Below are 22,352 nucleotides of genomic sequence, written 5' to 3' on the forward strand. Positions count from 1 at the left end.
GTGGTGGATGAGGGGAGTTTCCCCCTACTATGTAAAGCGCTTTGAGTTCCTACGTTGGTAGAAAAGCATTATATAAATCTGCTAAATTATGATTATATAAAAAAGGCAGTTATAATGTAAAAGTCTCACTTTTTAGCACCTTCACTGCAACCTTCTGTTGTACAGTGCTGTCCTCCATCTTTAGGAAGGCCTCACGCACTGAGCCAAACTCACCTAAACAGACATCACTGGCACGTTACTCCTCAAACAACTCAACATATTCCAAAATATAATACAGACATTGTCTTGTTATTTAGCAATACACAGTTATGGTTATAGGCCATGCCAGACTTTTGTAAATGCTCTATTTCAAATGTAAAAAATGTCACATGCTTCATAAACAGGTGTAGACCAACAGTGAAATGCTTGCCCTTCCCAACAATGCAAAGAGAAAAAATAGAAATAATAATAATGAGGAATACATAGAAAAATAATGAGGAATAAATATACAGTAACGATAACTTGGTTATTTACACGGTTTACCAGTACCAAGTCCATGTGCACGGGTAGGAGGTAGCTGAGCTAGTACTATATGTGCCTTCGGAAAGTATTCAGACCCATTGACTTTTTCCACTTTGTTACGTTACAGCCTTATTCTAAAACTGATTACTTTTTTTTTTTCAATCTACACAAAATACCCCACAATGACAAAGCAAAAACAGGTTTTTAGAAATTGTTGCAAATGTGTTGAAAATAAACAGATACCTTATTTACATAAGCATTCAGACCCTTTGCTATGAGACTGAGCTCAGGTGCATCCTGTTTCCATTGATCATCCTTGAGATGGTTCTACTACTTGATTGGAGTCCACCTGTGGTAAATGTAATTGATTGGGCATGATTTGAAAAAAGGCACACACCTGTCTATATAAGGCCCCACAGTTGACAGTGCATGTCAGAGTAAAAACCAAGCCAGGGTGTCGAAGGAATTATCCGTAGAGCTCCGAGACAGGATTGTGTCGAGGCACAGGTCTGAGGAAAGGTATCAAAAACATTTTGATTGCAGCATTGAATGTCCCCAAGAACACAGTAGCCTCCATCATTCTTAAATGGAAGAAGTTTGGAACCACCAAGACTCTTCATAGAGCTGACCGCCCGGCCAAACTGAGCAATCGGAGGAGAAAGGCCTTGGTCAGGGAGGGGACCAAGAACCCGATGGTCACTCTGACAGAGCTCTAGAGTTCCTCTGTGGAGATGGGAAAACCTTCCAGAAGGACAACCATCTCTGCAGCACTACACCAATCAGGCCTGTATGGTAGAGTAGCCAGACGGAAGCCACTCCTCGGTAAAAGGCACATGACAGCCTGCTTGGAGTTTTCCAAAAGGCACCTAAAGACTCTCAGACCATGAGAAACAAGATTCGCTGGCCTGATGAACTCTTTGGCCTGAATGTCAAGCATCACGTCTGGAGGAATCCTGCCACCGTCCCTACGGTGAAGCATGGTGGTGGAAGCATCATGCTGTGTGGATGTTTTTTAGCGGCAGAGACTTGGAGATTAGTCAAGATCCAGGGAAAGATAAATGGAGCAAAGTACAGAGAGATCCCTGATGAAAACCTGCTCCGGAGTGCTAAGGACCTCAGACTGGGGTGAAGGTTCAGCTTCCAACAAGACAATGATCAGTGGGCAGTGTGGGGTGCAATAGAGATTGCGTCATCTGTGGATATGTTGGGGTGGTATGTGAATTGGAGTGGGTCCAGGGTGTCTGGGATAATGGTGTTGATGTGGGCCATGACCAGCCTTTCAAAGCATTTCATGGCTACAGACGTGAGTGCTACGGGTTAGTAGTCATTTAGGCAGGTTACCTTGGTGTTCTTGGGCACAGGGACTATGGTGGTCTGCTTAAAACATGTTGGTATTACAAACTCGGACAGAGAGAGGTTGAAAATGTTGGTGAAGACACTTGCCAGTTGGTCTGCGCATGCTCTGAGTACTCGTCCTGGTAATCCGGATGGCCCTGTGGCCTTGTGAATGTTAACCTGTTTAAAGGTCATACATCAGCTAAGGAGAGGGTGATCACAGTCGTCTGGAATAGCTGATGCTCTCATTTATAGTTCAGTGTTCCTAGCCTCGAAGCGCACATAGAACGTATTTAGCTGGACTGGTAGGCTCGCGTCACTAGACAGCTCACAGCTGGGTTTCCCTTTGTAATCTGTGATAGTTTGCAAGCCCTGCTACATATGACGAACGTCAGAGTTAGTGTAGTAGGATTCAATCTTGATCCTGTATTGACACTTTGTCTGTTTGATGGTTCGTCAAAGGGCATAGCTGGATTTCTTATAAGTGTCCGGATTAGTGTCCCGCTCATTGAAAGCCACAGCTCTAGCCTTTAGCTCAGTGCAGATGTTGCCTGTAATCTATTGCTTCTGGTTGGGATATGTATGTACGTACGCAGGCATGGTCACTGTGGGGGTGAGGGTATTATATTACTGCTAGATATTACTACACCGTTGGAGCTAGAAAACAAGCATTTTGCTGCGCCTGCAATAACATCTGTAAATCTATGTACGCGACCAATAAACTGATTTGATTTTGCACATTGCAGCATCAAACAATACATTGTAAAGGTTTTCTATCTAAATGTACTTTATCTGTTGAGCACAGCTAAGTGAAATAAACATAGGATGTCCCACCAACCTTTTCCCAAGATGTGTCCGAGGGTCAGTAGCCTTTCTGGGATCAGAACGTCTTGAAGCTTGGCCTTCAGATCGTCGTTGATACCCAAGCTGTCCACTGGTGGAAGACAGAGATACAATTCATTATTCACAACCCGGGTCCACTACAATACAGGTCAATAGAGGCACCTTTTTGCCTATGTAGTGGGCCCAAAAGGTTCTGGTCAAAAGTAGTGCACTATATAGGGAATAGTGTGCCATTTAGGATGCAACCGCACTGTAGTGCTTGTGCCATATGTGTCAATAGAGAAACATTTATTTGTGGAGGCTACAAGCCAAACATGACTGACTTTACTTACAGGTGGATTCTGGGAGCTCAGAGCAGGTCCTGTTGAATGACCTGGCTGCAGTGAAGGAGACTGTGCTCTCAGTCCCTGGTGGCTTGAACACAGACCTGCAAGGACAAGCAGAGCCCTATTATCCCATCTTTACGTTGGTGTTGTAAACTTGTAGATACATTGCCCCTGTGTTCAAATACTTCTAAAATGCATCCTTCCTCCCTTCCTAGAGATATTCCACTGATCAGACCAAAACATTGTTGAAGGGAATCTCGTGGAAACCTTGCTTTTCCTTATCCAATCATGTCAGCTCAGAAGAAAGAAGTGAAGAAGGATGCTGTCAAAGTATTCAAACAATGCCTCAGATTCTGGTATATACTGCAGAAAAATCTTCCTCTATGTGAAGGGGTGGTGCGGTGCGGTGCGCTGCTTTCAGACCATATAAATCCTTCTCACCCAAAAAATGATGTCTAGAGATATGTACAGTATGAATGGCTGTATTCTAGTAGAGAGAGAGAGACAATCATAGCCTACCCAAACTGTGTTTCCTTCCCTCTGCGGTGCACTAGGACCGTCAGGAGAAGCCCTACCATGGTGGCCACCAGCAGGCCCAGCAACAGACCCACCCACATATGGCCTCTCTGAGTCTGGGCTGCCACTGCTTTGTGGAACATAAACACACACACACACAGTATAACAAACTAGCTTTACATACAACACAAAGCCGTGTCATCTTCAAATTTGGAGCATAGGTTTCAAAACAACTAGACTACTAGTGGATAGTGACAGAGGACATAATAGTGACAGAGGGACTAATGTTGGATAGTGACAGAGGACATAATAGTGACAGAGGGACTAATGTTGGATAGTGACAGAGGACATAATAGTGACAGAGGGACTAATAGTGGATAGTGACAGAGGGACTAATAGTGGATAGTGACAGAGGGACTGATAGTGACAGAGGACATAATAGTGACAGAGGGACTAATAGTGACAGAGGGACTAATAGTGGATAGTGACAGAGGACATAATAGTGACAGAGGGACTAATAGTGGATAGTGACAGAGGGACTAATAGTGGATAGTGACAGAGGGACTAATAGTGGATAGTGACAGGGGCCGTTTTTAGACTTGACAGTTCATACAGATTTTGTATTCTGATCATAGAGTTACGATAAAGGAATTCCCGAACACGTCGTACGTCTACATTTAAATGTGTCCACATTGTGTCTGGATTCCCTTTTCCTAGGTTATATTGAAATGCCAGTATGCAAACGGTGGAAAAGGCTACATTTGATAACACAACTTGATGGCAGTAGCCATCTACTTTAGCTAACTAACCAACCTCTGTAGCCAGCCAGCAAAGCTAAAGGGATTGCAAACAGGTTAGCATAACTCTAGCCAAACAAAAAATTGTTTTCCTAATTAGCTAGCATTTATGAAGCCAGGAAACACGTTCGCTTCTTTCGCTTCCAAAACACAAGTTTTCAGGAGACTTGTGTTGGCGAAGTGCTGATGACATTTCCCACTGTATGCACTTTCTGAAGCCTGATTGAGTCCAGACTGCGGGTGGATCTCTCCTCAATGCGTCCCTGACCACCTGAAGTGGTCAGTCAGATCTGAACACAATCTGACCACAATGCGACTTGTTTGTCTTTTCAATACGATCTTTTGTATTCTGATAGTAGCAGTCGCATGTAAGTGTCAAGTGTACACAACCAGCATGACAGAGGGACTGATTGCGGTCGAGTGACAGAAGGGCTCACTAACCTGAGGCGGGCATGACCAGTACAGGCTGGCTCCAGGGCCCACAGCCGGCCACTGTACACGCAGACACCTGGAAGGTGGCGTTGAAGAAACGACCTCCACCAGACAGTTGGGCCATGTTCTCTTTAAAGAGCAACGCCTCCTGGAACACAACAACCAAAACGTATGTTAATATGTGTTCTATTAAGACATATTGCTTTGAGTTTAAGAAACTTAAAAACAAAGCTTCCATTGCAAATTAGATCCAAGTAAGTGCTGGCCTTTTATCACAGAGACACATGCTTTGACACCACAGGAACAAAATATGAAATGTGACCTTTTAATTAATTAATTTGATGAATTCTCTCCATTATGAGAAAAGATTACATTGAAGACCATGCAAGAGGACTTGGAATAGATTTTGAACATTAATTTGGTGTTACAATTTCAGCAACGCAAAAGCTCATGATCTTTAACCATTTTCAGGTCTTGCCATATATTTTAAAGTAGATTTAAATCAAAACTGTAACTCGGCAACTCAGGAACATTCCCAGTCTTCTTGGTAAGCAACTCCAGTGTAGATTTGACCTTGTGTTCTAGGTTATTGTCCTACTGAAAGGTGAATTGTCTGGTGGAAAGCAGAATGAACCAGGTTTTCCTCTAGGATTTTACCTGTGCTTAGCTCCATTACATTTATTTTTTTATCCTAATAAACTGCCCAGTTCTTAACGATTACAACCATACACCAAAACATGACGCTTGAAAATATTGAGAGTGGTACTCAGTAATGTGTTGTATTTGCCCCAAATATAACACTTTGTATTCAAGAGAAAAAGTGAATTGCTTTGCCACATTTTTTGCAGTATTACTTTAATGCCTTGTTGCAAACAAGATGCTTTTTGGGGGAATATTTGTATTGTGTACAGACTTCCTTGTTTTTTCACTCTGTCAATTAGGTTAGTATTGTGGAGTAACTATAATGTTCTTGATCCATCCTCAGTTCTTTCACAGCCATTAATAAACTGTAATAAATGTTTTGGCATCATGGTGAAATCCCTGAGTGGTTTCTTTCCTCTCCGGCAATTGAGTTAGGAAGGACGCTTGTATCTTTGTAGTGACTGGTGTATTGATACACCATCCAAAGTGTAGTTAATAACTTCACCATGCTCAAAGCGATATTCAGGGTCTTCTTTTTTAAACTTTTTTTTTTACCCATGTACCAATAGGTGCCCTTATCCCTGGTCTTTGTGGTAATTGTATGTGTGGGGTACAGAGATGAGGTAGATAGTCATTCAAATATCATGACATGGAGTGAGTCCATGCAACTTATGCGACTTGTTAAGCACATTTTTACTCCTGAATGTATTTAGTGTTGCCATAATAAAAGGGTTGGATACTTATTGATCCAAGATATTTCAGCTTTATTTGTAATGAATGTGTAACATTTTCAAAAATCGTATTTCCACTTTGACATTATGGGGTACTGTGTGTCTAGGCCAGTGACACATCTGCGTGAATACTTTCTGGAGGCACTGTATGGTCATTATACAATTATTGTGGCCAAGAAAGAAAAAACAGAACACATGTAGCGAGCTCAAAGGGTTTAGATATCTGAACACCTGACAGATTGGGAGTCATAGAAAGGAGAGTAAAAAGACTGTTGACCCATTTTCTATAGCAATGTCCCTATTAAAAACAACTAAACCCCTAGTATAGCCATAGAAACTTCTGGTATGGCCATAGAAACTTCTGGTATGGCCATAGAAACTTCTGGTATGGCCATAGGATTGTGAACGTAGTCATACTGTAATGTACCACATTCCATAATAACAGAAACATAGGGATTGTAATTAATAAGAAGTAGATTGTTGACAGCAGCTGAAGACTGGTGTCGGCTGGCTGTGGTTATTGTATGCTCCACTGACCAATGTCTACTGTGACTGAGAATTTGGCATATTAAATGACTGAAATGTGCATTGATCTGCACAGCCAGAGACTATTTTCTTCAGTTTATTTTCTTCCTGCAGCTTTTGCTATCATCTGAGGTATATACGAGATTCCTTCAGTGTGTATAGGTGTATGGGTCTGAACCTGTCCCTCTCCTCCCAGGTTCCACTGGACTTTGTAGGCCATCAGTTTCCCCTGCAGCTCCTTGTCGTCCAAGCTCGCCCAGTTCAGGGACAGATGCTGTTCAGTTAGTTCAAAGGTCAGGTTCCGGGGGGCAGCAGAGGGCACTAGGAAGAAAGAAGACAGGGACAGTTACATGACAATACTTTATATTTCATCAAAGAACAATGCGGGGTTGCCATTGTATATGTCCATGCTGTCATCACACCCTTGGTCCTAATCCTTAAAAACGTTAACAGATCTAAAGGGTCTGGATAGGTATAAGCAGTATTGCTTCCACTTCTGCAAACATATGGACATTTATTTATTAATTGCTGCTACAGATTATTATTTTTTTTAAATCATTTTCATTATTTTATTTAACTTAGTCCTGCATGTTGGAGCTCGGAGCCTAAGATTTTCATTGTACCCTCCAATCACACCTGCAACCCTGCACATGTGACTATTAAACACTGAATGGGATATAAGGGAAAGGGCCAAGATTAAGGTATACTTCGGGATTCTGGCAATGAGGCCCTTTATCTACTGCAGCAGTCAGATGAACTCGTGGATAAAAAATGTATGTCTCTGTGTCCAGTATGAAGGAAGTTCAAGGTAGTTTTGCGAGCCAATGCAAACTAGCTTTAGCGCAATGACTAAGTTTATGGGTATTTACTGGACGTCTATGGGTATTTACTGGAAGTCTATGGGTATTTATTTGAAGTCTATGGGTATTTACTGGAAGTCTATGGGTATTTACTGGAAGTCTATGGGTATTTACTGGAAGTCTATGGGTATTTACTTTAAGTCTATTGGTATTTACTGGACGTCTGGGTATTTACTGGACGTCTATGGGTATTTACTGGACGTCTATGGGTATTTACTGGACGTCTATGGGTATTTACTGGAAGTCTATGGGTATTTACTGGACGTCTATGGGTATTTACTGGACGTCTATGGGTATTTACTGGACGTCTATGGGTATTTACTGGACGTCTATGGGTATTTACCGGACGTCTGTGGGTATTTACCGGACGTCTGTTGGTATTTACCGGACGTCTATGGGTATTTACCGGACGTCTATGGGTATTTACTGGACGTCTATGGGTATTTACTGGACGTCTATGGGTATTTACTGGAAGTCTATGGGTATTTACTGGAAGTCTATGGGTATTTACTGGAAGTCTATGGGTATTTATTTGAAGTATATGGGTATTTACTGGACGTCTATGGGTATTTACTGGACGTCTATGGGTATTTATTTGAAGTCTATGGGTATTTACTGGAAGTCTATGGGTATTTACTGGAAGTCTATGGGTATCTGCTATCATGCTAGTAGATATCCATAGACTTCTAGTCATTGCTAGTTAGCAATAGCTTGCGAAACTACTTCTAACTTCCTTCATACTGCACACAGACATAAAAATGGTATCCACAAGTTCATCTGACGCTGGGAAAGTAGATAATCCCGAAGCAAATTGAGACCGGCTTCAGGTCACCCTAAAATGAGACCCCAATCATTCCTGCAGTGGCCTCCTTGACCAGCGTGTGGCGACAATGAGACAACAGGGTTTAGTTCAGCACTGCAGCACATTGATATGGATTGAGGGCATGCACAATGGTTCATTGTACAAGTGGGACTGGAATCCACTGGCCTGTGTCCAGCACTGGCAGTTTACAAACATACAAACAAGGTCGCCACCAGAAACCCCCACTCCACTGCTCCCCTTAGACAAGCTCCCATGATCACCTCTAAACTCAAACGCCTGTCCCACTTATCTTAACAACCCTCATTTAAAACTGAAACTTAGACCGTATCCTATATGAACATGAAGGGGTGGATTCCCAGACAAAGATTAAGCTAATGCTAGTCCTAGACTAAAAAGACAACTTAATGGAGAATCTCCTTCAAATTATTTTTGGTCCAAGATTAGGGTTAATCTGTGTCTGCTTAACCATCTCTAAATGTTTCATGTTACTTTGACAGAGTAACAACTTTGAAAGGTCATCTGTGGGGCTGTGAGACACAGAGGGCCACAAACACAGAGAATCATTATGTTCTCATTGTGATAAGGTTGCTACTCGCCATACTGTTGCATGGATCGTCACATGCTATTGATGTCCAGCTGGTGATGTGAGTGCAGTTGGTAGAAAATGACAACAAAAACAACAGTTGATGAACAAAAGGGGCTAAGTCCCAAATGGCACCCTATTCCCTTTGTAGTGCACTACTTTTGACCAGGGCCCATAGGAATAGGGTGCCATTTGGAACTCAGCCCCAGATATGCCATCATCTATTCTAGTGAGTGGATGCGCACCTGCTTCTGGTGTCTGAAAGTCCAGCCAGCCAGAGAACGGGGATGTCCCCACCTCATTGTCACAGCACACTCTAACGCTGTAGTTGGAGTAGCAGCTCAGCCCATTGAGGATCTGTTGGAACGGTGGAACCTTCACACGCTGGTCTCGAACTTCCACCTTCCTCCCAGAGTTCTTAGACATCTGTAAAAGGTATGGAAGGAAGTTAGCGGTAGTTTAGCATTAGCTGGCAAAACTACCTCTAAATTCCTTCATACTGGACACAGAGACATTAACATGGTATCCATGAGTTCATCTGACTCTGGGGAAGTAGATAAAGGGCCTCGTTGCCAAAATCTCGAAGTATCTCTTTAAAAATAGTCATGTTTCCATTGCCAAATTCTTTCATTCCAATATTGAAACTGAGGTCTAAATACTCAGGCTGTCTTAAATGTTTAAAAAATGGGTATGTGGTTTTCATTATCTCAGTCTAGGCCAAACATTAATCCACGGCTTTAATGGAATTCTGATGGTTGTCACTCCCATCTTAAAATAGCACTGACAACAACCACCACATTTCGTAATAATAACTAATTTATCAACTGCATATTATGGTTGCTTTATTGAAAATCTAAATGTAAGAATTAGGTTATATGAACTTAGTACTGCCACAGGACATCTCAGTGGTGATGGTTCAGTCTTAGTTACTGTACCTGGATGGTGCAGGCTGACAGGTCAGAGTGTCCAGTGAAGCCTGGGCTCCAGGCCAGCGTGACATTGTTCTCCACCATGTGGACCACCTGCACACCTTTAGGGGCTGCTGGGAGGACTGCAGTCAATTAAAGAACAGGGTTTTAGATTTACAAACATCCAACTCTGAACAGAAGCTGGACTCGGGGCCGATAAGCCTAGCTAAATTACAGCAGCATACTGTAACGTGCATTGACTAACCAGTCTTTATCAAGCAGCGTATTCTAATCTGAAAAATGACTTAGTCACACTCATGACAGCATTGATTATTCATGAATTTCTCACCTTTAATGTGCACAGTGCCTGTTCGAGATACTGAGATACCTCTGGCATTCTTGGCTTCACAGTAGAACTTGATGCTGTTATTAACACCTACAGGGAACAGAGGAGGGAGACATGGTGTACTCATGATGTGATGTACTCAACAGCATGCCAGAGCCCTTTTAAAAGGTATGCTGCCAGTTTATGCCAAAAGAGAGTGTTAAACCAGTCCCCTGCAATTATGCCTGACCAACAGTCTTTCTCCAATGTAAATGAGCAATTTTCACACACTGGACAGTAGCATACCAGAGTGGAGTACTGTATATGAAGTGTTTGTAGTACACTTGGCTCTTAAGGATCAAAGAGAATTTGGCACTACCAATTTGAACAAACCAGCTACTGAAACTACACAAGGAAACAAGGTCAGCACAATGAATAACTCCTAAACTAGACTGTCTTGATAAGCTTGTTGTATCCCTCCATTAAATAAATGTCCTTGGGCTAATCCTTCATGGCAAATATGTTTACAGAAAGGCGGGTGTTTGTGTGTGTACTGTATAGTGATTACTGCCTGGTTATTCATCAACTAACTGACAATCACAAACAAAAACATGTCAGAGTCATAACAGAGAACCATCAGCTGGGCTGAAACGTTTCTGGTTACTCTCACAGATAGGAAAACATCAACGCCTGTTAAGTTGACTATATGGCTGCCGCATTCCTGACTCAGAGTTGGCACTTAGCAGCAAACTATTTGTATGCACCCAAATGGAACCCTTTTCCCTATATAGTGCACTACATTTGACCAGAGTTCTATGGGCCCCGGTCAAAAGTAGTGCACTACATTGGGAATAGGATTCCATTGGGGACACAATCTTATAATGAGAGGTTCTGGTCAGCAGTGTTGATTGAGATGAATGAGATGAAAGGGCCAGGCAGGTCCAGTTACATGGCAGAGTGTAGGAGGCTCCTTATTGCTGAAACAGAACCAGCTCAACATTAAAGGAGAAATGAAAGAGGAGAGACACTAACATGAAAAGCTTGCATATCACGAGAACGGAATAAAACACAACTAATGAAAAATCCAGTCAATTTACTTCTGTGGATGGGATGTGACAGAGGACTGGCTAGTGTCAAACAAAATTTGTACACTTTTATGTGTTTTCAACCAATTACAACACATTTCCAATCTCAGGTCAAGACATTTGTCCTTTAACATGAGGGGAAACATTATATGGCAGGTGAGGTCATTGGTTCCCCCTCTATATATATATAACAAAAAAGTCAAACATTCAGTGCTGTATTCAGTCCTTGCTCGCACACGCTTTTTCAGTTCTACCCACAAATGTTCTATAGGATTGAGGTTAGGGCTTTGTGATGTCCACTCCAATACCTTGATTTTGTTGTCCTTAAGCCATTTTGCCACAACTTTGGAAGTATGCTTGGGGTCATTGTCCATTTGGAAGACCCTTTTTGCGACCAAGCTTTAACTTCCTGACTGATGTTTTGAGATGTTGCTTCAATATATCCACATCATTTTCCTACCTCGTGATGCCATCTATTTTGTGAATTGCACCAGTCTCTCCTGCAGCAAAGCAACCCCACAACATGATGCTGCCAACCCCGTGCTTCACGGTTGGGATGGTGTTCTTCGGCTTGCAAGCATCCCCCTTTTTCCTCCAAACATAACAATGGTCATTATGGTCAAACCGTTCTATTTTTGTTTCATCAGATCAGAGGACATTTCTCCAAAAAGTACGATCTTTGTTCCCATGTGCAGTTGCAAACCGTAGTCTGGCTTTTTTATGGCGGTTTTGGAGGAGTGGCTTCTTCCTTGCTGAGCGGCCTTTCAGCTTATGTCGATGTAAGACTCGTTTTACTGTGGATATAGATACTTTTGTACCGGTTTCCTCCAGCATCTTCACAAGGTCCTTTGCTGTTGTTCTGGGATTGATTTGCACTTTTCGCACCAAAGTACGTTCATCTCTAGGAGACAGAACGCATCTTCTTCCTGAGTGGTATGACGGCTGCGTGGTCCCATGGTGTTTATACTTGCATACTATTGTTTGTACAGATGAACGTGGTACCTTCAGGCGTGTGGAAATTGCTCTCAGGAATGAACCAGACTTGTGGAGGTCTACAATTTTTTTTCAGAGGTCTTGGCTGATTTCTTTTGATTTTCCCATGAAGTCAGGCAAAGAGGCACTTAGTTTGAAGGTATGCCTTGAAATACATCCACAGGTACACCTCCAATTGACTCAAATTATGTCAATTAGCCTATCAGAAGCTTCTAAAGCCATGACATAGTTTTCTGGAATTTTCCAAGCTGTTTAAAGGCACAGTCAACTTAGTGTATGTAAACTTCTGACCCACTGGAATTGTGATACAGTGAATTATAAGTGAAATAATCTGTCTGTAAACAATTGTTGGAAAATTCACTTGTGTCATGCACAAAGTAGATGTCCTAACCGACTTGCCAAAACTATAGTTTGTTAACAAGAAATTTGTGGAGTGGTTGAAAAAAAGAGTTTTAATGACTCCAACCTAAGTGAATGTAAACTTCAACTGTATCTCAGATAGCTGGGAGTGAGGCCTAAGAGGGTTTTATAAATAAGCATCAACCAGTGGGTCTTGTGAGGGGTATAGAGATGACCAGTTTACAGAGGAGTATAGAGTGCAGTGATGTGTCCGATAAGGAGCATTGGTGGCAAATCTGATGGCCGAATGGTAAAGAACATCTAGCCGCTCGAGGGCACCCTAACCTAAATTATGTCTCTCCAATCTAGCATGGGTAGGATGGTCATCTGAATCAGGGTTAGTTTGGTAGCTGGGGTGAAAGAGGAGCAATTATGATAGAGGAAACCAAGTCTAGATTTAACTTAAACCTGCAGCTTTGATATGTGCTGAGGGAAGGACAGTGTACCGTCTAGCCATACTCCCAAGTACTTGTATGAGGTGACTACCTCAAGCTCTAAACCCTCAGGAGGTAGTAATAACACCTGTGGGGAGAGGGGCATTCTTCTTACCAAACCACCTTTGTTTTGGAGGTGTTCAGAACAAGGTTCAGTACAGAGAAAGCTTGTTTGACACTAAGAAAGCTTTGTTGTGGGGTGTTTAACACAAAATCCAGGGAGTGGCCAGCTGAGTATAAGACTGTATCATCTGCATATAAATGGATGAGAGAGCTTCCTACTGCCTGAGCTATATTGTTGATGTAAATTGAGAAGAGCGTGGGGCCTACGATTGAGCCTTGGGCTACACCCTTGGTGACAGAGCAAGACAGCCCTTCAGTAGCCTTACACCCATTGAGAATAACCTTTGGCTTAGTTCTACCATTCAAACAGTTATCTTTCCAACTCATGGGCAGAGCTCAAGGACCAGTAAGAATGCTATAAAACTATCATCCGTTCCTTGTAATGACTAATGGCACTCTTACAACAGGCAGTCCACCTTATTGAACTTACAGTATGTGAAAATGACACACTCTGATCTGACTCATTCTTATGATTCATCATATCACTGTTGATTTAACCAGCCAGAGGGAGGGGAGAAGCAGCAGAAATAGGATATTGCACAGTAGTCTATAGTCGGTTCTTCAAATCATCTCTCTTCACCACCTCCTAAAAACCTTCTCATTGGAGGAGAGGGCCCGATGGGGGGAACCTCAGATCTTCTCCCACAATGCATTTTAAGAAGGTGAGAGAAGATGATGCAAGGAATCAAGGAAAGTAAAGAGATTTCAGGAAAGGAATCAAGGAAAGATTGAATAACAACCCTGGTAGAGACTTACCGTTAACATGGAGTACAGATGGAGAGGAAGTGAAGTCTCCCTCCTGTACTCCTCCCAGCCACCACAGCACCTCCACCGGGCCCGGGGGACCCACAGCAGTACACGTCAGGTTAAAGGGCATGCCAGGGATCGTGGCTACGTCTTGGGGCTCAAGTGTAAAGTGGGGGACACCTTGAGAAAGAACCAGAAAGTATGACCACGATAACAGGATAATATATTTTATCATGTTATTGAAAAAAGGCCATTGTGTTGAGAGAAAGAAAGAGGCAGACAGGACAACATTTATTGATTTAAACGCATTGATTGATTTACCCTCTACTGTTATCCAGGCGGGCTCCGAAGAGATGGTCGAGCCTCGGAACTCTACCTCACACCAGTACATCCCTGTATCCTGCTGCTGGACAGACTTCACACTGAAACCACCCGGACAGAAGGACACACTCAGTGATTCCCCTAGTACTTCACATGATAATGCAAAAAAAAAAAAAACATTTCAAAATGATGTAGTAATTCTATAAACCAAATTATTCCCTGAGCACGTCCAAAAACACCTCTCCTAAAAAGATGTGGATTAGTACTGATAGATGAGGGGAGACCCACTAGGCAGAATGGAGGTAAAAGCCCATCACATATAACTGGGTAGCAGAAGAAAAATGTACAATACAGATAAAGAACCCCTGGAAGATGTGTTGAGAGATGAAGTAGACGGTTGTGGGAAAAGTACCCAATTGTCATACTTGGAGTAAAAGATAATAGAAAATGACTAATGTAAAAGTTAAGGTAAGTCACCCAGTAAAATACAACTTGAGTAAAAGTCAAAAAGTATTTGGTTTTAAATATATTTAATTATCAAAAGTAAATGTAATTGCAAAAATATACTTAACTAACAAAAGTATAAATCTCAAATTCCTTATAAAGAAAACCAGACATACTTTTTTTTTTTTTTTTTTAACATTTAAGGATAGTCAGGGGCACACCATCACTCAGACATAATTTACAAACTAAACATTTATGTTTAATGAGTCCTCCAGATCAGAGGCAGTAGGGATGACCAGGGATGTTCTCTTGATAAAAGTGTGTGAATTGGACCATTTTCCTGTGCTGCTTAGCATTCAAAATGTAACGACTACTTTTGGGTGTCAGGGAAAATGTAAAAAGTACATCACTTTCTTTAGGAAGGTAGTGAAGTAAAAGTAGTCAAAAATATAAATAGTAAAGTACAGATACTTTAAAGTACTACTTAAGTAAAACATACCCAAAAAACGACTTAAGTACTTTAAACCACTGGAAGTAGGACAATAACTAATTGGAACAATAAACTAGCTTGGGTAAATTTTCACTCAGCAGGAGTACACTGTGTATTTGTTTTAGGAGTCACTCAGGAAACCATTGCCTGCATTGACAGGTCCTACTCATAGATCAGTCAGTTGTTTAGCAACAAAACCGATGCATGCGCAACTGTGGAGCAAAACAGGCGGAGTTTGCTTAGAATCAAAGGATTGTTGACAACTTGTAAACCAGTATATTTTCTCTCCAAATTTTATTGAAAACATAAATATGTTTGCACAATGAGCACTTGTCTCTCAAATACATTGTTACAATTGTTGGTTAGCTAGCTACACAAGAGTCAAAACACCTCAAAATATGGTATCAATAACAAGATACAATGAGCTGAAACAAGCCACCTAACATAAGGCAGCTTGTCGTCATCATTGTTGCTAGCTACAGTGCTAAGAAAAAGTATGTGAACCCTTTGGAAATACCTGGATTTCTGCATAAATTGGTCATAAAATTTGATTCGATCTTCATCTAGGTCACAACAATAGACAATCACAGTCTGCTAATAACACACAAACAATTATATGTTTTCATGTCTTTATTGAACTTACCGTGTAAACAGTCACAATGCAGGGTGGGAAAAGTATGTGAACCCTTGGATTTAATAACTCGTTGACTCTCCTTTGGCAGCAATAACCTCAACAAAACTTCTTCTGTAGTTACGGCTCAGACCTGCACAACAGTCAGGAGGAATTTTGGACCATTCCACTTTACCAAACTGTTTCAGTTCAGCAACATTCTTGGGATGTCTAGTGTGAAGTGCTCTCTTGAGGGCATCCCAATCGGGTTGAGGTCAGGACTGACTGGGCCACTCCATAAAGGCGTATTTTCTTCTGTTGAAGCCTTTCTGTTGTTGACTTACCTCTGTGTTTTGGGTTGTTGTCCTGTTGCATCACCCAACTTCTGTGTAGCTTCAATGGCGGACAGATAGCCTTATATTCTCCTGAAAAATGTCTTGATAAACTTGAGACTTCATTTTTCCGTCGATGATAGCAAGCTGTCCTGGCCCTGAGGCAGCCCCAGACCATTATGCTCCCTCCACCATGTTCTACAGTTGGGATGAGGTTTTGATGTTGGTGTGCTGTGCCTTTTTTCTCCACACATAGTGTTGTGTGTTCCTTCCAAACAACTCAACTTAAGTTTCATCTGTCCACAGAATATTTTGCCAGTAGCGCTGTGGAACATCCAGAACCTCTTTTGCGAACTTCAGATGTGCAGCAATGTTTTTTTTTGGACAACAGTGGCTTCTTCCGTGGTGTCCTCCCATGAACACCATTCTTGTTTAGTGTTTTACGTATCGTAGACTCATCAACAGAGATGTTAGCATGTTCCAGAGATTTCTGTAGGTCTTTTGCTGACACGGTAGGATTCTTCTTAACCTCATTGAGCATTCTGCACTATGCTCTTAGGGAGAGTAGCAACAGCGCTGAACTTTCACCATTTATAGACAATTTGTCTTACCGTAGACTGATGGACATCAAGACTTTTAGAGATACTTTTGTAACCCTTTCCAACTTCATCCAAGTCAACAATTCTTAATCTTAGTTCTTCTGAAATCTATTTTGTTCGAGGCATGGTTCACATCAAGCAATGCTTCTTGTGAATAGCTAACTCAAATTTTGTGAGTGTTTTTTTATAGGGCAGGGCAGCTCTAACCAACATCTCCAATCTGGTGTCATTGATTGGACGACAGGTTAGCTGACTCTTGACTCCAATTAGCTTTTGGAGAAGTCATTAGCCTACTGGTTCACATACTTTTTCCAACCTACACTGTGAATGTTTAAATTATGTATTCAATATAGACAAGACAAATACAATAATTTGTGTGTTATTAGTTTAAACACACTATGTCTGTCAATTGTTGTGACTTCGATGAAGATCATATCAAATTTGATGACCAATTTATGCAGAAATCCAGATAACTACAAAGGGTTCACATACTTTTCTTGCCACTGTATCGCACTGTCCAGAATCATAACAACACACAGATTTCTGCCTCGTCGACACGCACGCATCATTTGTGACATTGTCACCTAACCCGTGTATGGTAATCCCACTTCTGACAACAATCGCATCCAAACTCACCACTCCAATCAACAACCAATGAAGGACTAGTCACTAGACCATACATATTAATCATTCTATCAATCTTGTCATTCTAGTTCCCTAGACTAGACACAGCATATGGTGGATGTTCGTGGTATCTGGGACATTGTTGTGTGATGAGCATGAGCACACGGAAGGATACAGGAAAAAGGTTTCAGACTTCAGAGAGGTCAAACTGAAGACCTTTGAGCTTCAGTGCCTAGCGCATGTCCATGAGATTAACAGAAATGGCTGCCACTGGCAATGCAAGTTCACTTAACCATTAGGTCTAGCAGTCTGCACCAAGCTTTAGGTAATTCAGTCACATGCAGCTGAATGCATTCCAATCCAGCCTGTCCCTCTTTGGGGCCTGGTTTACCTGCCGTGTGGGTTACAGTAGGGGTAGACCCCTGTCTCTCCACTTCAGCCATTTTATTTACAGGTTTTTTTCTCTTTCTGCCAGGGACAACACCTCCCCAAGCCAATTATTAAGCCTCACCCACATCCTCCTCGCCACTACCAGTACCCTAAACTACAAGCTCAGTTCCAACGTGTTGAGCAGACCTGAGTTCAAATACTATGTGAATCATTTCAAATACCCAGGTCTGATGTTGAGTCAAAGCCAGGAACAGCATCACTGCCTCTATTTACAGTATTACACTGCATGTTTCGTCATAACACGGAACGAACTCATACCATAACATACCGTGCCTGCCTACATGCTGTTGGCTATTCTCTGTAGTTATACCTCCAAACATCCACAGCATATTTAAGGCAGACTGACCTAAGTTTGAATTTACACAAGGGCAAAGAATGTTGAAGGGTAATTTGCGAGACAGCTTCCCAATCATTTCTGGAGAAATGCAACACAATAAATGTGATGCTATGATGAATATGATGGAAGGTCTGAAGACATCTTCCAATCAGCCTATAAAGTGGCAAGGGTAACACTACTAGTAGGACAGGACTACTGAAGCACTGACCTGTGGAAGGTCTCCCAGTGGTGTTGCTCCAGGGGGATGTACATCTGGTCTGTACTGTACAGCTTCTCCCCATCCTTCATCCACACGATCTCCGGCTCACTCAGGCCCTCAATGGAACAACCTAGGCGAACCTTGTTGCCCTGGGTCACCGTGAGGTTGGCGGGGTTCTTGGTAAACCTGAGTCCTAAAGGTCAAGGGGTAGGAGTAACCAGAGACTTGAATGAGTCATTCATTAATAGCCTAAGTCCTGGTCATTTCTTCTTCACTACTCTAAATGCCAATCAGAAAATATAATGGATGGGATCTGAGGCTCCATCAGATTGCAACACATATGCAGCAGTGATCATTACAGGAGAGATAGCTAGATACCCCTTTAAAGGTAGCCTGCAAAATGGTGTTTGTTCAGTTATTGTAATGTGCAGGCATAAAACATTTTGATGTAGAAATTGTGACATGGAATTGGTTTTCCAAAGATATTTGAAAAATAGTTGTTTTTGCAAGAGTCTTTTGTCTGTAGAACTGTTTGTCTCCATTGTGTTGCTTGGGCCATTGCATGCAACTTGGCTGAGTATCTGCATGCTCCGACCTGAGCAGACAGAGCAGACGTCATACAAGGCTGTAGAGGGCTGAAAGCTCTCCACTGTGGCAGCTCACTACAGCTGCTGGGTTTAGCTGCCTGCAACAGACCAACGGCCAGAGATGTAATATAAATGACCATATTATACTGCACTGCTCAGAGGCAGGGGAGTGTCCATGTCATCAAGCTAAATGTAGCCTGTAGGCCTACCTATCCTCCCACACCTTCACTCTGTTTAATGAATGTCTCATTAGTACATGTCCAGTCCAATGACCTGTTACCCAAATGCTATATAAGAGGGGGATGGGGGAAGCCTTCATATACATGGGCCTATGTAAAATACTTATACATATTGGATCCAATGGAATAGTCCCAAAAAGTGTAAATCGATCAAGCACATCTCAAATACTGGAGTATGTACTTGACCCAGGTCTGGTCTGGGAAGAGGAAATGACCTCAACCGTTACATTTTAGTCATTTAGCAGACACTCTTATCCTGAGCAACAGTGGTGAGTGTATACATTTTCATACAGGTCCCCCATGGGAATCGAACCCACAACCTTGGCGTTGCAAACACCATGCTCTACCAACAGAGCCACATTGGACCAAATCTCAGTGAGATATGTGCTCAGTTTGTAATGGTTATTTTGCTCTTATGATAGACATTGTTACAAGAAACAGATTCACTTCAGTATTATAATTTTTAGAGAACAATGTTGAGAATATGCCTCCTGAATTTTGTGCAAAACTTCTCTGGACTGTGGTCCCTTATACTTGTGTGGTGAACAACAATAGTGGAACTGGCGGTTTACCTTCAAAATAAAAGTCCCCAATTGAAAACATGCCACAATTGGATTATAGAATGCTAAACAATGTTGGAATTCAACAAAAGATAATTCATTAATTTGACCGATTTTTTTATTTTTATAGTACCAGTGCACGTGACGATCAAAAAACAAGCTTGAAATCAAATTTTGAAGGTATTAGGCTTCAGAATTGCATTGCGGGCATACTTACATGCACTGTACTGCCTAACCTATCGAATGTGCCATGAAATATGGTATCAACCTAATTATGTCGAGTTTACACAAATATTAGCATCTCAGCTCTTATTACAGGACTCGACTGTAGGAAATCACCGTCCCAGTCAGTCTATTGTGTGTATTGGACATTCATATTGCACTGTACAGGCTAACTTATGGATTGTGCACTCATAAAATGGGGTATCAGCCTAATCAGTGAAAGCATACATTTAATTAGATGAGTTCATTAATAAGGATGAATTAAAAAATCATTTCACAACAAGCATATCATAAAATGATATCACTCAGCTAGAGCTTTCTAAACAAGTACTTTGTTTTCCGTCAACATTTTAAATGTCAGTCATTTAGCAGACGCTCTTATCCAGAGGGACTTACAGGAGCAGTTAGAGTTAAGTACCTTGCTCAAGGGCACAGACAGAATTTTCATCTTGTCAACTCATACAACCGACAGTCTATCATTCCTTTGTCGCAGAATTGATTAATGCTTTTCCCTGAAACGACTGCTTTGGAAAACAAACATACATACAGTAGATACCACAACTGAATTATTTATGACAGAATTCATAATCAAGAACAATATCCATCACAACTCTATTCAATGCCAAGTATTGCACAGCCAGGTATTTATGCAATCGGTACAGAATGCCATTAATCTCCATTTGGTATTACTGTGAGGCAGGGCTGTCAAACTCATTCCATGGAGGGCCTAGTGTCTGCTGGTTTTTGTTTTTTCCTTTCAATTAAGACCTACAGTAGACAACCAGGTGAGGGGAGTTCCTTACTAATCAGTGACCTTAATTCATCCATCAAGGACAAGGGAGGAGCAAAAACCCGCAGACAGTCATTTGGCTCCTGAGTGGCGCGGCGGTCTAAGGCACTGCATCTCAGTGCTAGAGGCATCACTACAGACACCCTGGTTCAAATCCAGGTTGTATCACAACCGGCTGTGATTGGGAATCCCATAGGGCGGTGCAAAATTGGCCCAGCGTCTTGCTGACTTGCCTAGTTAAATAAATCTATATACACATTACATTTAAAACACGTGCTGTAAGGAGTCCATTATTCCACAACTTAATGTCACGGTTGTCACATGACTCACTCTATGCTCCATGTCAACCCATTGTGATGACTTGACATTATCACTACAACTCAGAATGCCACCAATTGAACTCTGCTATGGTGTTCTGTGGTTGTCACGGTGTAGACCGATACCACATTTCATGGGGGGTGTTTGAATGTCCAATACACAAAAGACTGACTGGAAAGGTGACTTCTCACAGTCAATGTCCTGTAATAAGAAGCTAATATTTGTGTAAACTACATAGTTGTGTTCTGTTGATGTCACTGAGTAAGAAGATAGCAGATTTCATGGGTGCACAATCCATAGGTAAGGCTGTACAGTGAAACATAAGTATGCCCCCAATGCAGTTATGAAGTCTAATACATCCATAATGCAATAAATATATACATAGTTAAATATGTCACCTGCACTGCTACAGTAGTGCTCTTTCCCAACAACGCAGTAGTAATATAAATAAAACAGATTCATATTCGTCAAAATAACTAAATAAATGGTATTTTATTGAATTTATGTAATAACATTATATCCTTGTTTGGCATATCTAGTCCAATTGTGGCTTGTTTTCACTATTTTTTATCCGTTTGCATGTTTCAAATAGGGGACTTATTTTGAAGGCGAACCGCAGATTCCACGTTTGTTGCTTACACTAATGTTGTTCAACACACTGGTGTCTCGAGACTATCATCCACCCTTGAAATAGGCTAAAATCGACGTGTTGACAAACGCTTACCGCGCAAATGTACTGAGTAGCAATATACAATATTATATTACACATTCATGAAACGTAGCCGTGTCATGCAGTATAGGGATCAAACTTACCAGGGATTGCTCTACTACTTTGTGCCAAGAAGAGTATGATCCAAAGATAAATGGTCATATTTTCATCATCTGGTTCACAATTTGAGGCTCTTCCACAAATATACTAATCCCAAGTGCTGAACAATCGAATGTGTCGATGCCCTGAATTAAACGTATTTTCGGGTCTCCAAAGATTTCCGCACTAGAAAGTGACCGCTTGAGATTTTCCGGCAGTGATTTATCCAACGGCGTTGATACACAATTCACCAACACCAGATTGTTAGTAAATTCCTGTCCAGGATGATAGACAAAGTATGTTGTTTTATTTCCCCTCGTGAATAACCGGCTACACTTGTTTAAATAAGTTGGTGGACTTTTGTCTTCTATGCTGATATAAACGTTGTTGTTCTAGCCTCATACTACAAGATGACGAAGTGCTGCTCTCTTGAGGAATGTCAATGTCCATTACCGCCGCCTAGTGAGAGCGCGCAGGAAATAAGATTCCCAGTA

The 22,352-nt window shown here is 41.6% G+C and overlaps 1 protein-coding gene across 1 annotated transcript in view; it reads right to left on the minus strand.

Moving 5' to 3' along the window:
* The window catches only part of LOC115138717 (tyrosine-protein kinase receptor TYRO3-like), a 32,620-nt gene extending 10,313 nt beyond the window's left edge, over positions 1–22,307 (minus strand). The window contains exons 1-13 of the mRNA XM_065025798.1: positions 21,864–22,307; positions 18,344–18,527; positions 14,250–14,350; positions 13,938–14,108; positions 10,172–10,258; positions 9,850–9,965; positions 9,160–9,340; positions 6,827–6,969; positions 4,760–4,898; positions 3,525–3,651; positions 3,012–3,106; positions 2,675–2,770; positions 130–213 (exon numbers count right to left, since the gene is read on the minus strand). Coding sequence (XP_064881870.1) covers positions 130–213; positions 2,675–2,770; positions 3,012–3,106; positions 3,525–3,651; positions 4,760–4,898; positions 6,827–6,969; positions 9,160–9,340; positions 9,850–9,965; positions 10,172–10,258; positions 13,938–14,108; positions 14,250–14,350; positions 18,344–18,527; positions 21,864–21,921 — 1,582 coding nt within the window. The 5' untranslated portion in view covers positions 21,922–22,307. The remainder of the gene's footprint in view (positions 1–129; positions 214–2,674; positions 2,771–3,011; positions 3,107–3,524; positions 3,652–4,759; positions 4,899–6,826; positions 6,970–9,159; positions 9,341–9,849; positions 9,966–10,171; positions 10,259–13,937; positions 14,109–14,249; positions 14,351–18,343; positions 18,528–21,863) is intronic.
* Between the last annotated feature and the right edge of the window lie 45 nt (positions 22,308–22,352).

The sequence above is a fragment of the Oncorhynchus nerka genome, linkage group LG12 (assembly GCF_034236695.1).
Source record: "Oncorhynchus nerka isolate Pitt River linkage group LG12, Oner_Uvic_2.0, whole genome shotgun sequence".
In the NCBI taxonomy this organism is placed as follows: Eukaryota; Metazoa; Chordata; class Actinopteri; order Salmoniformes; family Salmonidae; genus Oncorhynchus; species Oncorhynchus nerka.